This window comes from Fulvia fulva, chromosome 2, assembly GCF_020509005.1.
Source record: "Fulvia fulva chromosome 2, complete sequence".
Taxonomy (NCBI): Eukaryota; Fungi; Ascomycota; class Dothideomycetes; order Mycosphaerellales; family Mycosphaerellaceae; genus Fulvia; species Fulvia fulva.
Window position 1 is genome coordinate 2,093,650 of NC_063013.1, and position 19,773 is coordinate 2,113,422.

Sequence of the window (19,773 nt, forward strand, 5' to 3'; positions counted from 1 at the left end):
GTCACCGGTCATGGCTTATGCCTTGAGCGCAGCCTTTCTGCGGGCCTTGACAGTAATGTCATATAGAGCATCCTTGAAAGCGAACAAGAATGCGGCCGTGATCACGGATTGCGTGACCTTTGGCCCAATGCCTGCACCTCATCGTTAGTACCACCATCGTAACCACGCAATCAACATGCCCTGACTTACCGCCATAAAGACCACCAATACCCTCCTCGTTATAGATCTTTTTCAAAGTGGCGGTCATGCCCAACTTTGGCGCGTTGCTCTGGGCGACATGTGCCCGCGACTTCACGGTGATGTATGGGTATGTAATGCTGGTAGCAGCGAGCTTTCCCAACGCACCCAGCACAAAGCTGTCGGTCGGTCCGACCTTCCTCCTCTTTCCCACATACTGCTTCAACTGTTCGAAGATGGTGTACTGGAGGATTGGGTTGATCACCAAGACCAACGCTGGCAGAACACCAGCAAAAAGACGGAAGAAGCCGTCCTCACGGAGAATCTTGAGGAGGGTAGAAATGGTGCCTGGGCGGGCAGCCTTCTTCTGCTTCTCGGTTGTTGGAAGATCATCGTCGGCCTCGTTCTCGCGGGCGGTCATGCGGGTGTTGATGACCCAGATTGGGTTGGTGAGCATGACAGTAGCAGAGCCCGCGAGGGCGCCTGCTGCCATGGACTCGAGGGTCGAGAGCTGCTTCTTGCCGGTGGAGCGCTGGAAGAAGGAGCGGGAGAACTCGTACCAGTAGTAGTAGACAAAGTTCGTGACTGTAATGCCAAAGAGGGCACTGTCGAGACCAGCGTACAGTCCTGCAATCCCTTCGCGGTCCACGATACGCCTAGCTGCGGAGAGTGTACCGGTGTTGGCCTTCTTCTTCTCGACTTGTGCTCGGGTGGAAAGCGTGATTAACGGGTATCTGCATGTCTCAGTCTTGGGCGCCTCTAATGCACATATCCAACTAACGTCAATGCCATGGACAGCAGACCTCCTCCTGCACCGGCCAACGCATGAGCAACATTGTCGCTTTGCTGCTCAGCAGTGGATTGCGCGCCTACACTCGGCGGCTGCTGCGAGTTGGTGGGCGGGTTCTCAGTGTACTCCTTCGCGTATGGGTCGGTGGATCGCGCTTTGGCAGACATGATGCAGGTGGCCGTTCAGTCTGTTTACTGTTGTGTTCTGCTGTCTTTCGTCGACTGTGACCTGGGGAAGAGTGCGGAGACAAGACAAGGAGCGGGAGCGAGAGCAAGGAGACGACGGCAACACATGTAAGAAGTAGTTCTACATGTACCTCGAGCGATCAAGCTCTCAACAGCGCAGAACATGCGGAAGTACATCATCATCATCACCATCATCATCACCTCGGCTCAACTCGGCCACTGCCACGCCTGCTGTATGGCCCAAAGTCGTGCTCACGATTCCCGGTAGCGATGCCATGACTTGTTTGCATTTTACTGCTATTAGTCTGTATTCGCAGCCTGGTCCCTTCCGCTTTCACGCTTTGGCCTCCATCTCACTTCCTAAATTAACCATCATTCCACACAAGATTGATCATATATCGAGCTAACACGGGGAGACGTCATCTCGCGCATGTCTCTCGTTGCATAATCTGTGACCACAGTGCAGGGCACTTCACCTAGAAGGGCTGGTTCCCGTCCTCTGCTCGGCCTGTGGGCACGAGCTGACTCGAAACGGTGCGATTGAGCCGGAAACATGTATCGACAACAGCATGGCGGCGCAGGCGCTGATCAGCAGTATCATGGTACGGCCATTGGCCACTTTGCGTCGCCTGTCTTTGGAATCGACCCAGCATTGCACGACAGTCAACACCTTCTACAGCCGACCTCAAATGCTACGCCAACGCGACAGTCACCACATCGAAGGATCTCCTCCAATGAAGGCTTGATGCAGCCTCCAAACACGTCCTCTCCGCGCAACAGTCCAGCTCCTAATTACAAGCCACGAGATAGGGCCCGACCTCCCAGGCATGTCACTGCAGAGACTATTACCGATACATTCGTGAACTTCATACTGTATTGCAATCCCAACTTTCCACTTGATGTCGACACTTCAGCCCTCAGAACCAATTTCCAGAGTCCACCAAAGAGCGACAGCAAGGACTTCGACACGTTTCGCCTATTTGAGCTGGTCAAGAAGCTTGACGCCAAAGAGATCAAGACCTGGGGTCAGCTTGCACTAGACCTTGGTGTTGAAGCTCCAGACATCGCAAAAGGTCAGTCTACCCAAAAGGTGCAGCAGTACAGTGTACGTCTGAAGCGATGGATGCGAGCAACGCATATCGATGCGTTCTTCGAGTACCTCCTGGGCAAGCAGCACTCTTACTTCAATGAGATTCCCCACCCGAGCGATCCTTATCCTACGACGGGCAGAGATGGGGTCATGGCGGAAGAGGATCTCGCAATCAGAGCACTTGACCCTTCGTTCAGACCAAAGCGAGGCAGACGACGAAACTCTGAGACGGAGCAAGACGAGGCGGCAGATACCGATCAACCTCACAAGCAGCCACGGCTCAACGATAATACATCATCCTTCTCTGCTGTGCCCAACTCTGCAGTGCCTATGAGCGCACACCCGGACAGTTTCAACGACCCATGGGCAGTAGCTTCGGCAGTAACACCTCAAAGCTTTGCTCCATGGTCTGGCCGCCTCTCTGCGTCTGCAGTATCAGCAACGTCGAATCTAAGATGGCAGCTCAGCCAGAGCCAGAACCCAAGCACGCCACATCCAATGAGCGCAGTGCCTGGCTCAATGTCGGCGCGTATTGATGCAGCATTTGACGGCAAACCCAAATCCGCAGTCACGCCTTCCTCACGAAGACGGAGACGGCATGGTCCAGCAGTGTCTAGTGCTTGGCCATCCAACAACACGCCTGGTGCGAAGCCACGAGGTCGTCCTCCAGCGAACCGCAATGTGCAAGATGGCCCATTCGGCACTTTCCCAGCTGATCCTACGAATGACAAGTCGAAAGGTCATGTGCAGGAGCCAAAGTCTGCAGTAGAGCTTCCGACGCCACAAACAGTACCACCGACATACACGATGCCAGAAGGACGACCAGGAAGACTCTCGCTCCAGGTACCACCACACCAAGGTGGACCCGTGCGGCTCGCCACACCTCCAGCGTTGCAAGTCAATGGCGAACATCAAGATCTCGAAACAAGAAGTGACTCGGATGATCCTTCGCGAGCGTCAATGATGATGGTGCCGGCAGTGCAGGGCTCACATGTTGGCGTCACGATCGTTCCGGATGATGCACCACCTAGCTTCTCTTTCGAGGCTCTGAAGCGAGTGGTAGCGAGCGATCTCCTTCGAGCGACTATGCTTGGGCGGCGGCAGCGTCTCACAGGTGATGAGGCCAAACGGCTTGCAGATGCTGTACTCGACCGATTAGCGGTACCTCGGTCAGAGTCGGGTCCAGCTCTCGATGATCTTGCTCGCCTCACAGCAGCCTCTTGGCTCGGAGTAGGTGATCAATATGGCGTACCTCTGGGACCTTCTGCAGGACATGGCAAGCGTATCCAGGTAACTCGCTTTCGCACGGATGCCGCCGGCTACGAGGAAATCACCTATGATGAGGATGAAGAAGGCGTCCGAGAACTTTTTGATCTCTCGTGGCACGTCAGCCAAGGCGGCTGCATGGGCACCTTTGAGATGAAAGGTCTTTCAATTGCTGGGCCGCCGGCACCAGAGCCAGAGACTACCCATGATATGATCTTGAGGAAAGGCCTAGAAGCTTTGCGGAGAATGGACTCCAAAGACCTCCGGAATGTCGAGACTGAGAACTGGCTGGAGAAGAATATGCTGGATGTCGCGAGGTCTGTCGTGCAAGGATCGACTGGCAATGATGACAATGTCGATTGGAAGGCGAAGTATAGAGCTATGGAGTTTGGCGCGAATGTCGCCAAGGGCGAAGTGAAAAGAGTGCGGCAGAGGATGCTGGAAAAGGTGTTGGATGCGCTCCTATGAGCTCTTCTTGCCACAAGCGACATGCCGAGCATATCTCTCAGCTCATGAAGGTTGCCAGCACACAATCCGGGAAGGCCGCCTCGAGCTCATCTTGGCTCCATCGCACAGGCTTGCTCGGCAGCTCGCCGTAAACGCGGCTGTTTCTATACTGGTAGCGTACGCCCGGCGTAAGATATGCCAGCTCGCTGTTACAGACGTAGGACCACGTTTCGGCGCCGAAGTACACGATCGGAAAATCCTCGATTCCACGAGCCTTCATTCTCTGGAAAAGACTCGCCACGAAGTTTTCCATAGCCGGGAAGAATCTTGCCACGTTCTGTGCCACTTCATCTTTGACGAAAGTGCCATGGTACTCGGGCCAATTATAGATCCTGAGCAGCTGGAGGTTTGGCAACATTAGGAGCTGGAGGAGTGTGTCATCGAATCGCTCCATCTCTTCTGGGTCCGAGGCGTTGGTAGTGATGTTCGGGAGCATCAGCCCAAGCGCTTCCATCCGTGGACAATTTCCTGCGAACCTGGCGGCCGGAGTGATGAGAGCCCGGATGCCGCCGTTGTCAGTACCGAAGGACCCCTCTTGCCCTACGAGAGCAAATTCTTCGAGTGTCTTCCTGTGCCCGTGCAAGCAGCTCGTGTCGAAATCATGGATAGTGTAAGTGGCACCTATGCGCAATCTACGGCCACGTTAGTCACGTTCTCTCAGTAATAGAGCTGCCGGTCTTACCTTTGTAGACCTTCAAAGCTCGTGAAAAAGTCGAAGAGCACCTGGCCGTCCACTCCGCTCGCCCTGAGCTGGAAGTCAGTCAGGGCGTAGGGCCCGAACTTGAAGCTCTTCGTCAGGCTTCTGAGCAAGTTCTCATTACCATCGCAGTCGTCCATGTCAAGCCTTGCCAAGTACGAGAAGTCGATAGCTGTTGTGAGATACTGGGCTCTGGTCAGTATATGCTTTGAGGGCCAATCGGGTGGGCTGTGACTGACCTGCGTTGATGCCATTAAGGGAAGATTATCGAGGTCGAGATATCCCAGGCATAGCTGTACCTGCGGCTCATCATCCTCTCCTTGGGGGAAAAGCGTAGACAACAGTACTCCCTCCTACTCAACAGAGTCTTGCAGTATCTCATTGGTGTCGCCATCTTTCGCCTCCTTGGTCGCTATACTGAGTTATTCGAGCTCGGAGCACCGCTGTAACATATACCAATATGCGTGCAGATCGTCTTTGCTGCCAATGACTTCCGGAATGGCTAGACTATGCAACGTTGACCATAGAGCATCGCCGAAGTAGCCAGAAGACAAGAGTGGGACGCAGTTGAACGTGACAGGTCCTAGCACCAACTCCGCCAGCTTCTGCTGCTGTGTGAGGAGGAGACTGAACATGCTCTCGTCCACGGGGACATTCGAAACTGCACTACTAGCCGTTAGTCTGGTGTGGCATCAGCATCAGCAAGCCACATCCCACTTACAATGACAAGAGGGTATTCCTAGGCAGAAGAGCAAGTAAGCGCATAATGAATCGCGACCCTTCCACTGCATCCTGTTCCTCATCCCCCACGCAGAGAGTGAGTGCTTTAATGGCCGAGAGACCCCGATTTTGCGGAGATAGCAAGCCCTTGCCCGGTTGAAGCGGCCATCCAGGGTGCGCTCCGTAATGGTCACGGCGCGGTACAGAGCTGGTATTGCGACTTGAGGTCAGACAAAGGCTCTGGTAATCTTGCCTAGGTATTGCGAGAGAGACGATCTCGGTAAGCAGCTCTGGCGGCCGAGGTTGTGCTCGACATTGTGCGGGAGATGTTTGCAGGTGCGACTGAGCCGGCCGAATATGCGTTGGTCGAGTGTTCGGTAGTGGCACAAGATCTGTAAAGGATCTGACGTTGATAATTTTTTGTGTGTTAGGAGGAGGAAGGTGTGGTTCTGTGAAGGTTGTCCTCGGCTAGAGCGCTAAGAAACTCAAAACTTGACACCGTCTGTGCACATTCACATGCATGCATCATAAGTAGGTGGTTCACTGCGACTCAGCCCTTACGCGAGTGGCATTTTGATCCATGAGATGTACGTGAAGTATGTCAACATCTCATGCGCACGAGGAGACGTTTCTGCCGTTCCGGACCTCCAGTGTTGTTCCATTTCTTTACCAAGATTCTACTCGCTGCTTTATGGTCTATGTCACTCTGACACCGACTATTGCCACTCCCTAAGCCGTCTTCCAAGGTAGACTCTCAAATGCCAAGCTCCCAGAGCCGGTTAGTCCACAAGCTTCAACGCCTTATGACTGCTAGCAAATCGACCCAAGTCTTCTAGGCTGCGTGAGTGTATCATCCCTACTGGCCTTCTCCAATCATCATGGCGTGACCTTGTGCTATGGCCGAACTTTCCAAATGCCATCGTCAGGTGCATCGTGCATATACAGAGTCTCGTGGACGAACAGCATTTCCCCAAACACGTTCTCATCCTGTCTCACTCGGTAGTGGATTGATGGCAGCTTCTCATGCAAATGCCCGTCACAAATCGAGGATCCTGCCATACTTCCAAAGCCGATGAGTGGGATGTCGCGATGCCTCAGCTGCAACCTGTAGAGATCCAGGAGGTCATGAAGAAAGGTTGCAAGCTGCTCGAAACCAGTGCGGATGTTTTGCTCGTTCAATTCCACGTCTGTCTGCTCATCGTCTGCGGAGTCGACTAATACATCGGGTGGGAGCTCCGGCCAGTTGTAGATGCGCAGCGACTTAATGTTCGGTAGGCATAGGAGGTCAATAAGAGCCTTCCCATATTTGTCGGTGGCTGGGCTATCGAGGTCGTCGGCCATCTCCACATGGGGAAGCGTTGATGCCACCTGTCTAAGACGATGTCAGTAACTGGAAGCGGACTTGGAATGATTCTACGTACTCAAGTACTGGGCACTTCTTCACGAACCGCAGAATAGGGTTGATGAAGCATTGATTGGATAGATCGCAGCTACAGTACTGAGGGAGGGCAAGAGCGAACTTCCGCAGCGTAGCTTTGTGGCCGTCCAAGCAGCCGACGTCGAAAGTATCGATTTCTGCGTATGCAACAATGTAAAGCTCTTCCAACTCATCGAATGACGCTAGGAAGTTGAAGATATTCTCATCGTCGAGCTTGCTTTGCTCCAGGCGGAAGCTGCGCAAGTTGCACTCCATACCGTTCTCGATCTCGCTCGTCATCCAATCCAAAAGATTCTCTGTGTCTGAACATTGGACCAAGGACAAATGCTGAATAACTGAGAACTCGATCGACTTGGTCAGAACCTGGCCTGGTCGACAAAGGGACTGGTCCTGGAGTACCAACTCTTTGAGAAGCAGTTTCGGTGCCGCGCCGTTGGCGATGTTTGGAAACAATGTAGGGAGCAAGACACCGTCCTGGGTAGAGCTATCATGCAGTCTGTCGGATAAAGCAGCGCTAGTGGCCTCGAAAGTGGTGAGGCTCAGTTTTTGCAGAAGCGGGGCGTGTGATAGTATGTGTCGATAGAATCCGAGGTCGTGAGCGTTTGCGACACAACGTGGAACAGTAAGACTCCGCAGGCGGTCCCACACGGCTTCACCAAAGTATGCGGAAGGATATGGGCGCTTGAGATTCGCCGCTCCGAGCTCGAAGTCCTGCAGCTTCTGCTGCTGCGAGAACAGGCTGCTGAAGGTCTCTTCATCCACATCGACGTTTTCGAGTGCGGCCGTGGATAAGCTGTCCCTCTGGAGCAGGTTCAAGAGGCGGCACAAGAAGGTGCACGCCTTTCGACCAGATGGTCCAATGTTCTGTATCTTGACGCTTCTAACGTGCTTGAGACCTGGGTTGCTGCGACTCAACATGCTAGAACCTCCTTCAGCCAGCGACTCCAGAATTCTGCGGGTTACTGGGAAGTTGTGGTAGAGGTGCGGTGTTGCCACCGCTCGCAAGGTTTGCGACGTAAGGCAGATGGCGCTGAGATCGGACAACTCTCGCACCAGAATCACCACGTTGTCCAGTAGCTCCGCCGGGAGATCCTCGAGCCCGATCGCCATGTCGCGCGTACTTGAGAGTATTGCCCTTGATTAAGTGCTTCTGTCAAAGGGCAGGACCGGGGGCGCCGAAATGCAAAGTCTTGAGGGTGGGTGTATGCGCCTCGAGCACGCCTAGTTGCGAGATTTCTGGAGCTGCGTCTGTCGGTGTTGTGGTCACAGAGAGAAGCTGAAATGAGGGAGATGCGCAGAAGTGTAGTCGTGTGTGACGAAAGTCCAGTATCCGCCGATTTCGATGGGACCGTCTATGCGCATTCATGTGACAGACTGGACTTGGCCTTCTCGAAGTCTCATTCACTACCTTGCTGAAAACAAGGGTGCTTTGAACTGATGCTATAGAATCTTCACAGCAGGTCACTTTAGTGAGCGGACAGGCCGTGCGTTTTGATACAGATGCATCGGCAGCTTTCGGGAAAAGCCTGTTGTGCTAGATACCAGCACAGACAACAAAAAGGGGCCTGAGTGGTAAAGTCTTCTTTTTGCCTTGATCGCTTCTTTATACAGTGGCAAATGCTGCAGCTGGAAAGTTGTAAGATACAAGTTCTCCCTTGCCCCGGATCTGAAGGCCGTTCTACAGTTCAACGCAATGAAATGGCTCTTTGACAGAGCATGCGATAACTGCACTCCGACATTCAACTTTACAGCCCCGCCGTCTATGTTCGCTTCGATGAGAGTGGTGTAGATTACTCCTTTGGTGCTGGAGGACTTTGGACAGCGCCTGGGCCCTTGTAGTCTGGGTTGCCGACCCAAGTGATGGGCTCGATCTTGTTCTCCTGTGCAGAGAAACCGCGTCAGTGAGCTCTTCTGAGGTGTAATTCCGGGAGACAGGTGCTCGATCTGTCCCTCGTCTCCGAATGTCTGCCAAACATGGCGCAGCACGACAAATTCGGGCATTCTCATGCTTACCTTTAGGTATTCGTTGGTGGCCTCTTGCCATTCCTTGTTCATTGTGCGTGGTGTGCCCTTGGCGAAGTAGCGAGTCGCACCGAAGAGGACACCTGCTGCGCCGATACCAATCATGGTGTACAAGAAGACCTTGGTGCCCTCGCCTGGAGGAGCCTCAGCACGTGGGCCGTGTGGGCCGAAAGCGATCCAGTAGGCTGTGGGAGTACTCTGTCAGCATATTTTCCACCAAGACTGTCCATCAATCATCCATATCATCTCTCGTGTCGTGTGCCTCGGCGTTTTCGCGGATGTTCTCCCAGCCGCGTTATGCCACCACCACGTGTCCAATGCCATTCTCTCCCATTTCCATCGGGACGAATCACATACCGGCCTTCTTCTCCTGAAGCGTGAGCTCATTCCAGTCGACCTTCATACGATCCCGCAGAGCCATCCACAGATCGGCCTGCTCCTGGGGTGGCATGGCCTCCCATCGCTTCTCAATGTTCGCGAGTGTTGGGTTGGAGATGGCATGCGCGCATCGCACCTGCTGCTGTGACTGCTGTTTCCGCGAGAGAGGTGTGAGGGCTGCGGCGGCAGAGCGTGTGGTCTGCACGGCGGCAGGGAGACGGGTCGCGGTTCGCAGCATCGTAGCGGTGGATTCAGAGGAGCGGAGAGGCCAAGGAGGGTGATCAGAGACTGAGGGGGACCTCAATCGCAGAGGTCGGGCGTGTAGAATGGGGGTGGTGATTTGGGCAACGCGCGGGAGCTCGTCAATGGCAGTGATGATGTTGCTCCAGTCTGCGAGAAGTTAGAACTAGAAGTTCACCAGCTCAAGATGCCGGCTGTCCTGCCGCCGCCAATCAAAGACTTGGCAATGCGTCACAAGACGATCATTCCCGCGGCTTCACTACAGCCATCCTCTGCCTCATCGCTCTGCTACTGCAGCTCTGCTCTCTTCGACGAATGCACACTTTGCCCAGCCCAGCACCCAATTCTCTGCCATGCCTGCTCATAATGCTGGTACTGTTCCCCAGGCCTGTCTTTTGATACTCGGCGACGCGAGAGATTGTGCTTGATGTCGGGTTCCGACGTGACATCGGAGTCGGCTCTGTGAGAGACTGCAACCTGGACCATGTAGACCAGGCGAGGTGTCATGCGATCTGACTTTCTTGATCTTTCGCGGCGAGACTTTCATGTAATACATACGACAGAGCTGCTGATGTAGCCTAGACTTTCAACTTCAGCACGCATACTATGGGCGACATCAGTGCCATCCAGCCAGCCTGGCAGCACATGCAGCTCGAAAGAGAAGCCAACGAGACGCTCACATACCGGTCGAATGGCGCATCGACACAGCCAAGTACGAAGGTCTGAGAAGCTTGCTCCGTGTCCCACGCGACTGTGGTCTGCTCAGCGAACGAGAACTCAACATCACCGAACAGCACGATGCAGTTGCTATTGTGGAGAAGATCAGAGATGGTGTTTTCACTGTCGAAGATGTCGTCACTGCCTTTTGCAAGAGAGCTGCCATTGTTCAGCAAGTGGTTCGTCAGACAGCCACAGAGCCATGTAACGCGAGACTGACTTCATGACCCAGACCAATTGTTTGACTGAGATCATGTTTGCGGAAGCTATTGCAACAGCCAGGACCATGGATGAGGAGCGACAGCGTAATCCTACGAAACCACTGCCACCACTTTATGGCCTGCCCATCTCGCTCAAAGATGGCTTCAAAATTCCGGGCTTTGACGCAACAATGGGCTTCGTCAGTCTCGTCGATCAGCCAGCTACCACCTACAGTGCGCTTCCAGCATTGCTGAAGGATCTCGGCGCTGTGTTTTACTGCCAGACCAGTAAGTCCAGGTACAGAAGCCTTGATGAGACACCTGGGACACACCCAGGACCCCCATGGCCTCTGCCCCGTTCGTTTGAGACACCTAGGCTAATATACCTTACAGATGTTCCTCAAACGCTCATGTCAGCAGACTCCTACAACAATGTCTTCGGCCGAACGCTGAATCCCTACAATACCGCGATGACTCCAGGTGGCTCGTCTGGCGGTGAAGCAGCATTGATAGCTATGCGTGGATCTATCCTGGGTCTATGCACTGACATTGCTGGAAGTGTTCGTATACCCGCAGTGTGTAACGGGATCTATGGCTTCAAGGCGTGTGCTTCAATCATCCCGTACGCAGGTCAGCAGTCTCCAGCAAGTCCTGGCATTCCTGGCATCATCCCTTCCATTGGACCTCTGGCAACATCTTCTCGTGCCTGCGCCTTCCTGCTCGAGAATGCGATGAAGGCTGAAGCGTGGAGATACGATGGAACTGTTCTTCATCTGCCGTGGCAAGATTGGCAGGCAAAATCGTCCCAGCCTCTCCGGATTGGTCTAATCGAGGATAATGCCATGCACACGCCTTCGCCGCCCATTCGAAGGGCACTGCGTGAGAGTGCAGAAAAGCTTCGTCGTGCTGGCCATGAACTCGTCCCAATATCGCTTGAGGATCTCAACATCACCCAGACAGTGGACGAGAACGGGGAGATGTACGGTCTTGATGGCTCTCAAATGGCCAACAAACTCCTCTCTGCCTCGGGTGAGCCTGTGGTGCCCTCCGTCATCAAAGCGGCTCTCCTGGACAGGCCCGCAAAGATACTGCCAGAAATCATGAGTCTCAACGACTGGTCGCTCGAAGCAAGTTCAGCAAAATCTGGACACAGCATAACGTCGACATCATTATGCTCCCTCCTAGCGCGCATACGGCGGTCCCGATCGCCGACTGGTATAGTGTCAGCTATACATCGCTGTTCAACTATCTGGACTGGCCGGCGACGGTGCTGCCCGTGGGGACTGTGAGTAGTGAGGACGTAGTGGACGATGGTGCAAAGTATGGAGCGCGGGATGAACACGTCTACAAGTCGTATACTGGGCCTGAGGAGTATGCTGGGCTGCCGACAAGTATTCAGCTGTTGCGACAGCCGCAAGAGGATGAGAAACTTGCTTGGTATGCTCAGGTCGTGGATAGGGTCCTGCATAGCGAGGCGTAGTAGATATAGTATAGTCTCATGTACCGCCTTCAGGTACTGTACACTATACGCATACACCCATCTACGCCATCACGTTCATGCCTTGACCAATATCTCGTGCCTCAGTTTCGGCCCCCACTTGTTCCTTCCCCAATCGTCATCGCCTGCGCCACTCGCGGGGCACAAAGGCAACCCCATTACCGGGAGCATGTGATGCCTTCACGACGGCGGTCGATGCCTCCCATTCCCATACAGCACCGCCGCAGCCTTATCGACAAGGCGGAGCAATCGCTCGATATGCCTTCAACACCACCTCCAGCAGACGGTGCTGCTGACCCCCCGAGTCCACCATCACCAACAGCTAGTTTCTACGACATGAGCGACGACGAGGAGACCGAGTATCGTGCCGTGGGGCACAGCAACACGAGGAAGGGAGTCAAGCTGCTATATGCAAAGAGCAAGGTCTATCTACACCCATCGCTGAGCGCGAAGGACAATGTCGCTGGCTACATCGCGTTGATGCAGCAGAAGCCTGGCGAGGCCGAGCCACCCACCAGTCCTGGCAGCAGTACCGGAACGTATCGAGCGCGATCACGATCAGATCTACTACTGGCATGGATACCGGAGAGCGGACTGGGAGACGTCGCAGAGAAGTACACCAAGGTCGAGAATGCGTCCATCGGCGGCGATGCCCCCAAACAATCGTTCCTTGTCCCGCGGCCGCCTGTAGTCACGACACACAGCTCGAGTCTGGGCACGTATGCATTCGCGATACCTGTCAGCGACATCTTCAGCATTCTGGTCCGACCGCCGAGCACTGGCTGGTGGTTTGGCAGTGTCGTCGTCAACTCGCGAGCAGGCGACAGCTTTCCGGCCCTCTTCTTCCATGATTCCGAATGTCAATCGACCATAGCACAACGCAAGAAGCTACAGCGGGAGAACTTCAGCATCGAAGGCAAAGAGGGTGGCATGTTCTGGGGTGGAGATCAACTTCTTGAGTGGCTGAAGAAATATGTCGGGATCGAGAGGTCAGCACAAGAGCCTAGCATTTACTTGGTCGACCCGAACGATGCAGACAAGCTATCTTTTGGCAGTGGAGGCAAGCCGACTCCCGATAAAGTACGCAACGTGTTAGAAGGCAAGCACAAGGACGAGCCATCGAAACAGAAACAAAACGCTGTCACAGGCATCCACCAGGACCCTGTCACAACTGCTCTGAAAACGGCCAGGTTCAATTTCATGGAGAAGATGGCCCAAGTTACCACCTTCACACGTAGGACGGCACAGGCGGTAGCGGAGAACAAGAATCTGCCGCCGCAGGTCAGGAGGCTGATGCAGAACCCGCAAGTGCAGACTGTGTCGGATGAGTTCGACTCTGCTAGACTGTACCTTGCAAGGTGGGCAATGGGCATTGCTGAGCAGTCAGAGAAGGAGCGGAACCAAAGAATCTGGACTGCAAAGGACATCCTCGAAGTGGAAGATAGTGAGCTTGGGCAGTTCGAGCTACTGGATGCCGAAGGATTGAACCTTGCCGACAAGAGGAAGTCTGTGACACTGTCTGAGTGGAACAGCTTTTTCAACTCGCGAACCGGACGACTGGAGAAGACGCCAGATGAGGTCAAAGAGCGAGTGTTTCACGGTGGTCTCGATGCCAACGACGGTGTGCGGAAAGAGGCGTGGTTGTTTCTGCTTGGCGTGTATGAGTGGGACAGTACAAAGGAGGAACGACACGCAAAGATGAACAGTCTCCGAGATGAGTACATTCGCCTGAAGGGTGCTTGGTGGGAGCGCATGGTCGATGAAGGCGGCACTCTCGAAGAGCGTGAATGGTGGAAGGAGCAGAAGATGCGCATCGGTAAGTTATACATGTCGCTACGGCACCTTACTGCTGCTGATACCTTTACTGACCGAGCCATTCATGGCGCAATAGAGAAGGATGTTCATCGCACTGATCGACACCTCCCACTGTTTGCTGGCGAAGACATTCCACACCCTGATCCAGACTCACCTTTTGCTGAGTCCGGCACGAACGTTCACCTTGAGCAGATGAAGGATATGCTGCTGACTTATAATGAATACAACCGCGATCTTGGCTACGTTCAAGGAATGTCTGACCTCCTTGCACCGATCTATGCCATTGAGCAAGACGATGCTGTGGCATTTTGGGGCTTTACGAAGTTCATGGAGCGGATGGAGCGAAACTTCTTACGAGACCAATCTGGCATGCGATTGCAGCTTCTGACCCTCGATCAACTGGTACAACTACTGGACCCCAAGCTATATGAACATCTGGCCAAAGTTGACAGCACAAACTTTTTCTTCTTTTTCCGTATGCTACTGGTCTGGTTCAAGCGCGAGTTCGAATTTGAAGACATCCTACGCATGTGGGAAGGACTATGGACCGACTACTACAGCAGCAACTTTCACCTCTTCCTCGCTGCTGCGATCCTTGAAAAGCACCGAAACGTCATCATGGAGCACCTCAAAGGCTTCGATGAAGTGCTGAAGTATGTGAACGAGCTGTCTGGCACAATCGATCTCAATTCTACAATGGTCCGGGCAGAAGCACTTTTCAGAAAGTTCCAACGAATGGTAGAGGCGATCGATCGAAAGAGCAACTTTCCGATTCCGACTGTTAGGCAACGACTACCACAGCCACCACCTCCGGTTACCAGCCCTGGGAGTCGGCCGGGAAGTGATGGAAGAACAAGACAGTCGAGCAGTACGGGTATCGGCAGTGCAGGTGGGCACTCGAGACAAGGTTCGTCGTCCGGCGCACAAGCGTCCGGTCGGGACAGGACTGTTGGCGATGCTGTCGCAACTGGCATTGGTGCAGAGAAGGAGAGGGTCATCTCATCCGAGCTGCGTTTACTGCTCAGCCGAGACATTCCCAAGCTCGATAAGCAAGAGGTTAAGGACCATGGCGGTGGTATTGGAAGGTAGGAACGAGGCACGACGGATGACAACGACGATCTTTTACGGCGGCATGAGCATGATAGGATAGGTATAGCGATGACATGACACGGTATGGCGAGGCGCATGGCGTTTGAGGCGGCAGGATAAGGTCGCGGATTGGCAGGGCAGGCCACATCATTGTTACACAGCACAGTAAGACACGATGTACCATCCGAGACACTCACAACTCATTCAAGGCGACGACGCTTTTCATTACTCATAACAACATCACTCAACAGCACCCCATCTCAATCTAACATCGGAAATCCACGATCCATACCTCTCAACATATCCTCCAACTCCCTCCTCAACTCTCTCACCTTCTCCGCCCAAAGCTGCCGACCTAACTCCACTAAGTGTACCAAGTCGGCTCTGGGATTTCCCCCAACAGCTGGTATCGTCCCACCTCCCTCTTCTTATACGCCACCGGATCATGCAGTGAGTGCGTCCTGATGTCTCTCCAGTACCTGTCAAAGCCATACTTCTTGCCAGTGGCTCTCGCACCAAGCATCTCAAACACACCACTAGTCACGGCAAGACCTGTGTCGGTAGTGACGACTTTAGCGTGCGCGACGAAAGCTGCGACTTCACCGCGGCGGAGGGCGGAGATGCCGGCTCTGCCGTTGGATTTGCTGTGGCCGTTGCCGTTGGCGTGGCCGTTGGTTTGGCTCTCGGCAGGAAGGTGCTGGAAGGAGGCTGCGGTGGAGATGGTGTATGGTGGGTTAGTCTTGTTCAGAGGCCCGGTCTCGTCGATGCCGTTTGCGAGGTAGTTTGGGTTGACCCTCTTGGCCGCAATGGATGGGTCGACGACTGAGCCATACTGGCCCGCTTCACGATAAAGGTTGGCGATCTCTGCGCCGGCGCGATCGGTCAGGGCATCGGCGGCCGCAAGGTGGGCGCGGTACTCGCCGTAGCGTTCGAGGATGTACCATTCATCCGTGGCTTTGTCCTTGTTGTCACCACCGTAGGGCCAGGCGCGGGTGGAGTTCACTGTGTATTGGGATGCTGCGCCGAGGGCACCTTGGGCGATTCCTAGGTAGAAGTTTGTGAAGACGAGTTGGATGGTTGGCAGAAGCATGGAGGCGAAGGGGATTCCGAGGACTTCTTGGACCGGGCGCTTAGATTGTGCGTCCCAACCTAGGGCGTCGCTCCATGGAACGCGAACGTCGTTGATCTTGACGCCGCCGGATTCTGTAAGGCGAAGACCGACGTTGTCCCAGTTGTGCAGGAAGCTGATGCCGGGTTGGATAGTCTTGACAAAGGTGAAGATGTGGTCTTCGGTGCCGTCGAGTACACCTTCGAGAACGGTCAGATCGGAGACGACGCCACCAGTGTTGAAGTTCTTGAAGCCGTTGAACACGATCTCATCACCTTCGCTGGAGATCTTGAGGTCCGAGTCTCTAGGATTGACGGCACCTCCGACAAAGTAGTTGTTCTGAATGATGACTTGCTGCACGCTCTCCTGCTGCTCGTCTGTTCCTACAACATTGGCGGTAGTGGACCAGAGCAAGTGGTATCCCAGCAACATGCCAAGAGAGCCATCGCCCTTTGCGACCTCGCGAATGACTTTGTAGCCCGTCTCCCAGCTCTGTTCGCCACCACCATACTTCTCAGGACCGAGAACCTTGAGAAGGCCAGCCGACTTGAGGAGAGATACTTCGGCGCGCGGCGACTTGTTGTCGATATCACGCTGGGCTGCGTCTTCGGCCAAAATGTCGGAGACCTCTTTGGCTCGCTGAATCCATGCTTGCTGGGATTTAGGTAGTCCTTCTTGTTCGAAACGTTCATGGTGTTGGTTGTAGTCGCTTGGATCGGTGTACTCTCTTGCTTTGGTCGACATCTTGGCCTGTTCGTGGGGCGGGAGTCGTTTGAGAAGACGAGGAAACAGCTTACCTGCTGCTGCAGGACAGCTGCCAGCTTTATGGGTCCATCCAGAGGCATGCAAACACTTTCCTACCGAGCATGTTGTCTATTGATCGCCAATGACATTCAGCAATGGACGATGGCGTGCTCACACAGCTCCATTTCACGCTCAGGCACGACCGAACTCTAAAAATCACGACTGAGTCTAGTACGCTTGAAGGAATTGCCGAGCATGGTCGAAGCGACGTGCCGGGGCGAGTTGTTGTTGTTTCGTCGATTGGTCGTGCAAGGCTGCGAGGTTGTGTCCCAGAAAGAAGCTGGCCGGGTTGTGAAGTGATTTGGCAGGGAAAGAGCACGTGCACGTGCCGAACGAAGTGGGGGTAGGCGTCAGATCTGTATCGAGGCATTATTTTCGCTCTGCGAGAAGATATTGTTACCCTTATGCTTATGCCATATACCAGCAGGAAATGGTAATCTTGACTATGCTTTCTCTTCTTGAAGTCACGCTGCTCGTCGGCCAATTTGGCCGAGGCGCCTGAAGTTGACACATTAGGTCGCATCCCGTCAGCCACAGACATGGTTGAAGTTGGCCTCGAGTATCCTCAACGTGGCACGGCGGACTTTGCTGAATTGTGTGAAAGTGCTCCATAGGCACTGCCCTAGCCCCGATAATAAGGCTTCGATCTTGGGTGTTTTCATGCCAGCTATGCCTGTCCGTTCATCGTCCATATCTGCGTCCATTTCCTCCACCTTGATCATACGGGTTACCTCCGCTCTGCCACGACTGGTTTGCGCTTGTCGGCGGTTGATTATAGGGGCTCGGAGCCGCAGCCTGGCCAGCAGGAGGTGCATTGTTGACAGGACTGGCGGATCTGGCCCCTCCCCACAGACGTGCCTTCAGCCTTTCTTGCGCAGACCCTCCAGACATCCCAGTGCTAGTCGTGGGCGGGCTGGGGTCGGCCACCCGGCCCACGGGTCGAGCGGACGGCGATTGCGAGTTCGCGCTCTGGTAGCTGCCTGCTCTTTGCGAAGGCAGTGGCCGAGCCTGCGGTGGTGCCAGAGAAGCATTTCCCGCAGGCGCTGCAGCATTCATGGGTCTTCTAGCATTGCGCAAGCTTTGTGGTTGCATAGGCGCATTGTTCTGTGCTGGTGTATCCCAAAGGTCGCTCAGGCTGGCTCTATTGGCGCCCTGGTTCTGGACACTGCCATACTGACTCTTTCCACCGGCACTTGTGAAGTATCCCGACTGCTGTGCATATGGTTGCGGCGTGATTGTCCGCTTCTCGTGCGGATCAGGTGGCAGCCATTGCGGATAAGGGCGACCTTTCTCGGTGTAGTATGCGCGGAGGACTCGACAGATGTGCGTATCGTCTTCGGTGTCGCCGTCGTCCTCGCTGGACAAGAGTGTGCGTCGTAGTGTGTTGTACTTTGACGTCGTGTGCGTCAGCAGGTTGGAGAGGTAGGACGACATTGTTGTGTGGTGTGAAAGAGAGAAGCCGTGAACACATGGACTGTACCAAGAAGCGTAAGTCTTGTCACTTGTCGCTTAGCATACTGTAGCTGTGGCTGGAGCTAAGAGAGCGAGAGCGTGGCACGCGTGGCACGAGCTGTCCCAAAGTTTCATTGTGCGACACTGCGACGGCACTTCCTCACCGACAACATGTCTTGTTCGGCAGCCCTGTGCAGAGAGCAAATGTCACGCGTCTTACCTTGTGACGCATACTGTACATAAGCTTGTGCGAACATCGGACGAACAGGCGGAGTTGCAAAGCATCGCACCTGATCAGCTGCCTTGCGCGAGCAGCTGTTTCGGTCGAGCACTTACGGACAATCAAATCATTGTCCAGCGAATGTTGCAATAGTACAACAGCAGCAGAGTGACCTAGCTGTAGAGCTATAAACTGTTGCTCTCATCAGGTATCCTCTCCTTGTTGGGAGTGTTCCCGCCGTTCAGGCTACTCACCCAGCCAGCACGACGCCCTTCGTAAGGCCGTCATAGCACAGCGGACTTTGCACCGAATGGAGTCGTCACATACTGATGCGGCTCAAGACAAAATCGTTGCTCGTTGCATCATCCTCAGATTTTGTGTTGGTCCAGACGAGCAACCAGCTTTGACCGTGTCGGAGATATGGATGATGCAAAACCTGCGTATCCTACCTGACGGACTAGCAGCTTCTCGCAACACTTTTCAGAGTTGGCAGACCTCTGGTGCGTGCGATGACTTTCGATTTTGAAGTCATGCCAAACTCCACGATCGATAATCTGTACGACTCTTGCATCATCTCTCGTCCCATAATGATATTGTCACTTGACGTTATGTCTCGAGCTGGCGGATGTCTGTGGCGTCCGATCGTTGCCATCGCATGAGGTTCCACTCCGCCCCTCGTGGTGTTGCTAGCATGTTGCGCCGGACTAGCAGGCCGTTCGGTCTCCACGATGCTTGTGGTTGCTTAGCAAGAGCAGGCAGCAACACTCATGGTCTCGGATTCATCATCATTAGCAAGAATGTGTCGTGGGGTCGCTATTGTCGGACCATGATCATCAATCCAGCAAGTTGTCATCGGGTCGTCGACCCGTACTTGAACAAGAGGAGGACTCCGAAAGCGGCAGCAGTTTCCGGTGTTGATCCGACAGCACTAGACTACTGCAAGCATTGCCAGGACCCAGTTCGTCAGCTGGTGTTCTCTGCCAGCCTGCTGGAGGCGCGACGCGTTGTGCTGCAGCACAGCTCGCGCTGCAATCGCATTCGTTTTTGGATCGTGTGAGCTCCCATGAGCTTTGCGACCTCGAGGTTTGCGGGCAATGTCGAGTTTAGTATTTCGCAGACCCTACCACTCCGCTTATCCGAACAGCAAGCTCGGACGTGCCTGACTTGCATTGTTCCAGCCGCCTGGCACGCCTGGCAGCGTGGCAGCCCGTATTCCGTACATGTATTTGAGATCCACCACAGCAGCAAGCGCTCCAGGCGTGTAGCACGCGAAGTCAATCGCCTAGCGAGCGGGAAGCGTTCTCCAGGTCTGGCAGCATGCGCATCGCACAAGTCCCGAGAGATCATCTTCCGCAATACA

At 54.3% G+C, this 19,773-nt stretch overlaps 10 protein-coding genes across 10 annotated transcripts; 3 read left to right on the forward strand and 7 right to left on the reverse strand.

The window, feature by feature from the left end:
* Nucleotides 1–15: 15 nt before the first annotated feature.
* CLAFUR5_02852 (Peroxisomal membrane protein PMP47B) lies at nucleotides 16–1,134 on the reverse strand (the record flags this gene model as incomplete). Its single annotated transcript, XM_047902000.1, has 3 exons — nucleotides 16–131; nucleotides 190–911; nucleotides 959–1,134. 3 exons carry the CDS (start codon nucleotides 1,132–1,134, stop codon nucleotides 16–18), a joined length of 1,014 nt encoding a protein of 337 aa, XP_047757641.1.
* A 571-nt stretch (nucleotides 1,135–1,705) lies between these two features.
* On the forward strand, nucleotides 1,706–3,976 carry CLAFUR5_02853 (ARS-binding protein 2; the record flags this gene model as incomplete). The annotated part of the gene is made up of 1 exon (XM_047902001.1): nucleotides 1,706–3,976. The coding sequence occupies one exon, from the start codon at nucleotides 1,706–1,708 to the stop codon at nucleotides 3,974–3,976; it is 2,271 nt and encodes a 756-aa protein (XP_047757640.1).
* Nucleotides 3,977–4,013: 37 nt separating this feature from the next.
* Nucleotides 4,014–4,966, reverse strand: CLAFUR5_02854 (uncharacterized protein; the record flags this gene model as incomplete). Its single annotated transcript, XM_047902002.1, has 3 exons — nucleotides 4,014–4,647; nucleotides 4,698–4,897; nucleotides 4,952–4,966. The coding sequence occupies 3 exons, from the start codon at nucleotides 4,964–4,966 to the stop codon at nucleotides 4,014–4,016; spliced, it is 849 nt and encodes a 282-aa protein (XP_047757647.1).
* A 168-nt stretch (nucleotides 4,967–5,134) lies between these two features.
* On the reverse strand, nucleotides 5,135–5,477 carry CLAFUR5_02855 (uncharacterized protein; the record flags this gene model as incomplete). The annotated part of the gene is made up of 2 exons (XM_047902003.1): nucleotides 5,135–5,381; nucleotides 5,434–5,477. 2 exons carry the CDS (start codon nucleotides 5,475–5,477, stop codon nucleotides 5,135–5,137), a joined length of 291 nt encoding a protein of 96 aa, XP_047757646.1.
* Nucleotides 5,478–6,326: 849 nt separating this feature from the next.
* On the reverse strand, nucleotides 6,327–7,980 carry CLAFUR5_02856 (uncharacterized protein; the record flags this gene model as incomplete). Its single annotated transcript, XM_047902004.1, has 2 exons — nucleotides 6,327–6,804; nucleotides 6,854–7,980. 2 exons carry the CDS (start codon nucleotides 7,978–7,980, stop codon nucleotides 6,327–6,329), a joined length of 1,605 nt encoding a protein of 534 aa, XP_047757645.1.
* A 680-nt stretch (nucleotides 7,981–8,660) lies between these two features.
* Nucleotides 8,661–9,508, reverse strand: CLAFUR5_02857 (Cytochrome c oxidase polypeptide 5, mitochondrial; the record flags this gene model as incomplete). Its single annotated transcript, XM_047902005.1, has 3 exons — nucleotides 8,661–8,750; nucleotides 8,884–9,077; nucleotides 9,250–9,508. 3 exons carry the CDS (start codon nucleotides 9,506–9,508, stop codon nucleotides 8,661–8,663), a joined length of 543 nt encoding a protein of 180 aa, XP_047757644.1.
* Nucleotides 9,509–10,480: 972 nt separating this feature from the next.
* On the forward strand, nucleotides 10,481–11,907 carry CLAFUR5_02858 (Acetamidase; the record flags this gene model as incomplete). The annotated part of the gene is made up of 2 exons (XM_047902006.1): nucleotides 10,481–11,544; nucleotides 11,613–11,907. 2 exons carry the CDS (start codon nucleotides 10,481–10,483, stop codon nucleotides 11,905–11,907), a joined length of 1,359 nt encoding a protein of 452 aa, XP_047757639.1.
* A 276-nt stretch (nucleotides 11,908–12,183) lies between these two features.
* On the forward strand, nucleotides 12,184–14,829 carry CLAFUR5_02859 (GTPase-activating protein GYP7; the record flags this gene model as incomplete). Its single annotated transcript, XM_047902007.1, has 2 exons — nucleotides 12,184–13,741; nucleotides 13,817–14,829. 2 exons carry the CDS (start codon nucleotides 12,184–12,186, stop codon nucleotides 14,827–14,829), a joined length of 2,571 nt encoding a protein of 856 aa, XP_047757638.1.
* Nucleotides 14,830–15,193: 364 nt separating this feature from the next.
* Nucleotides 15,194–16,681, reverse strand: CLAFUR5_02860 (Dibenzothiophene desulfurization enzyme C; the record flags this gene model as incomplete). The annotated part of the gene is made up of 1 exon (XM_047902008.1): nucleotides 15,194–16,681. The coding sequence occupies one exon, from the start codon at nucleotides 16,679–16,681 to the stop codon at nucleotides 15,194–15,196; it is 1,488 nt and encodes a 495-aa protein (XP_047758424.1).
* Nucleotides 16,682–17,422: 741 nt separating this feature from the next.
* On the reverse strand, nucleotides 17,423–18,175 carry CLAFUR5_02861 (uncharacterized protein; the record flags this gene model as incomplete). Its single annotated transcript, XM_047902009.1, has 1 exon — nucleotides 17,423–18,175. One exon carries the CDS (start codon nucleotides 18,173–18,175, stop codon nucleotides 17,423–17,425), a length of 753 nt encoding a protein of 250 aa, XP_047758425.1.
* Between the last annotated feature and the right edge of the window lie 1,598 nt (nucleotides 18,176–19,773).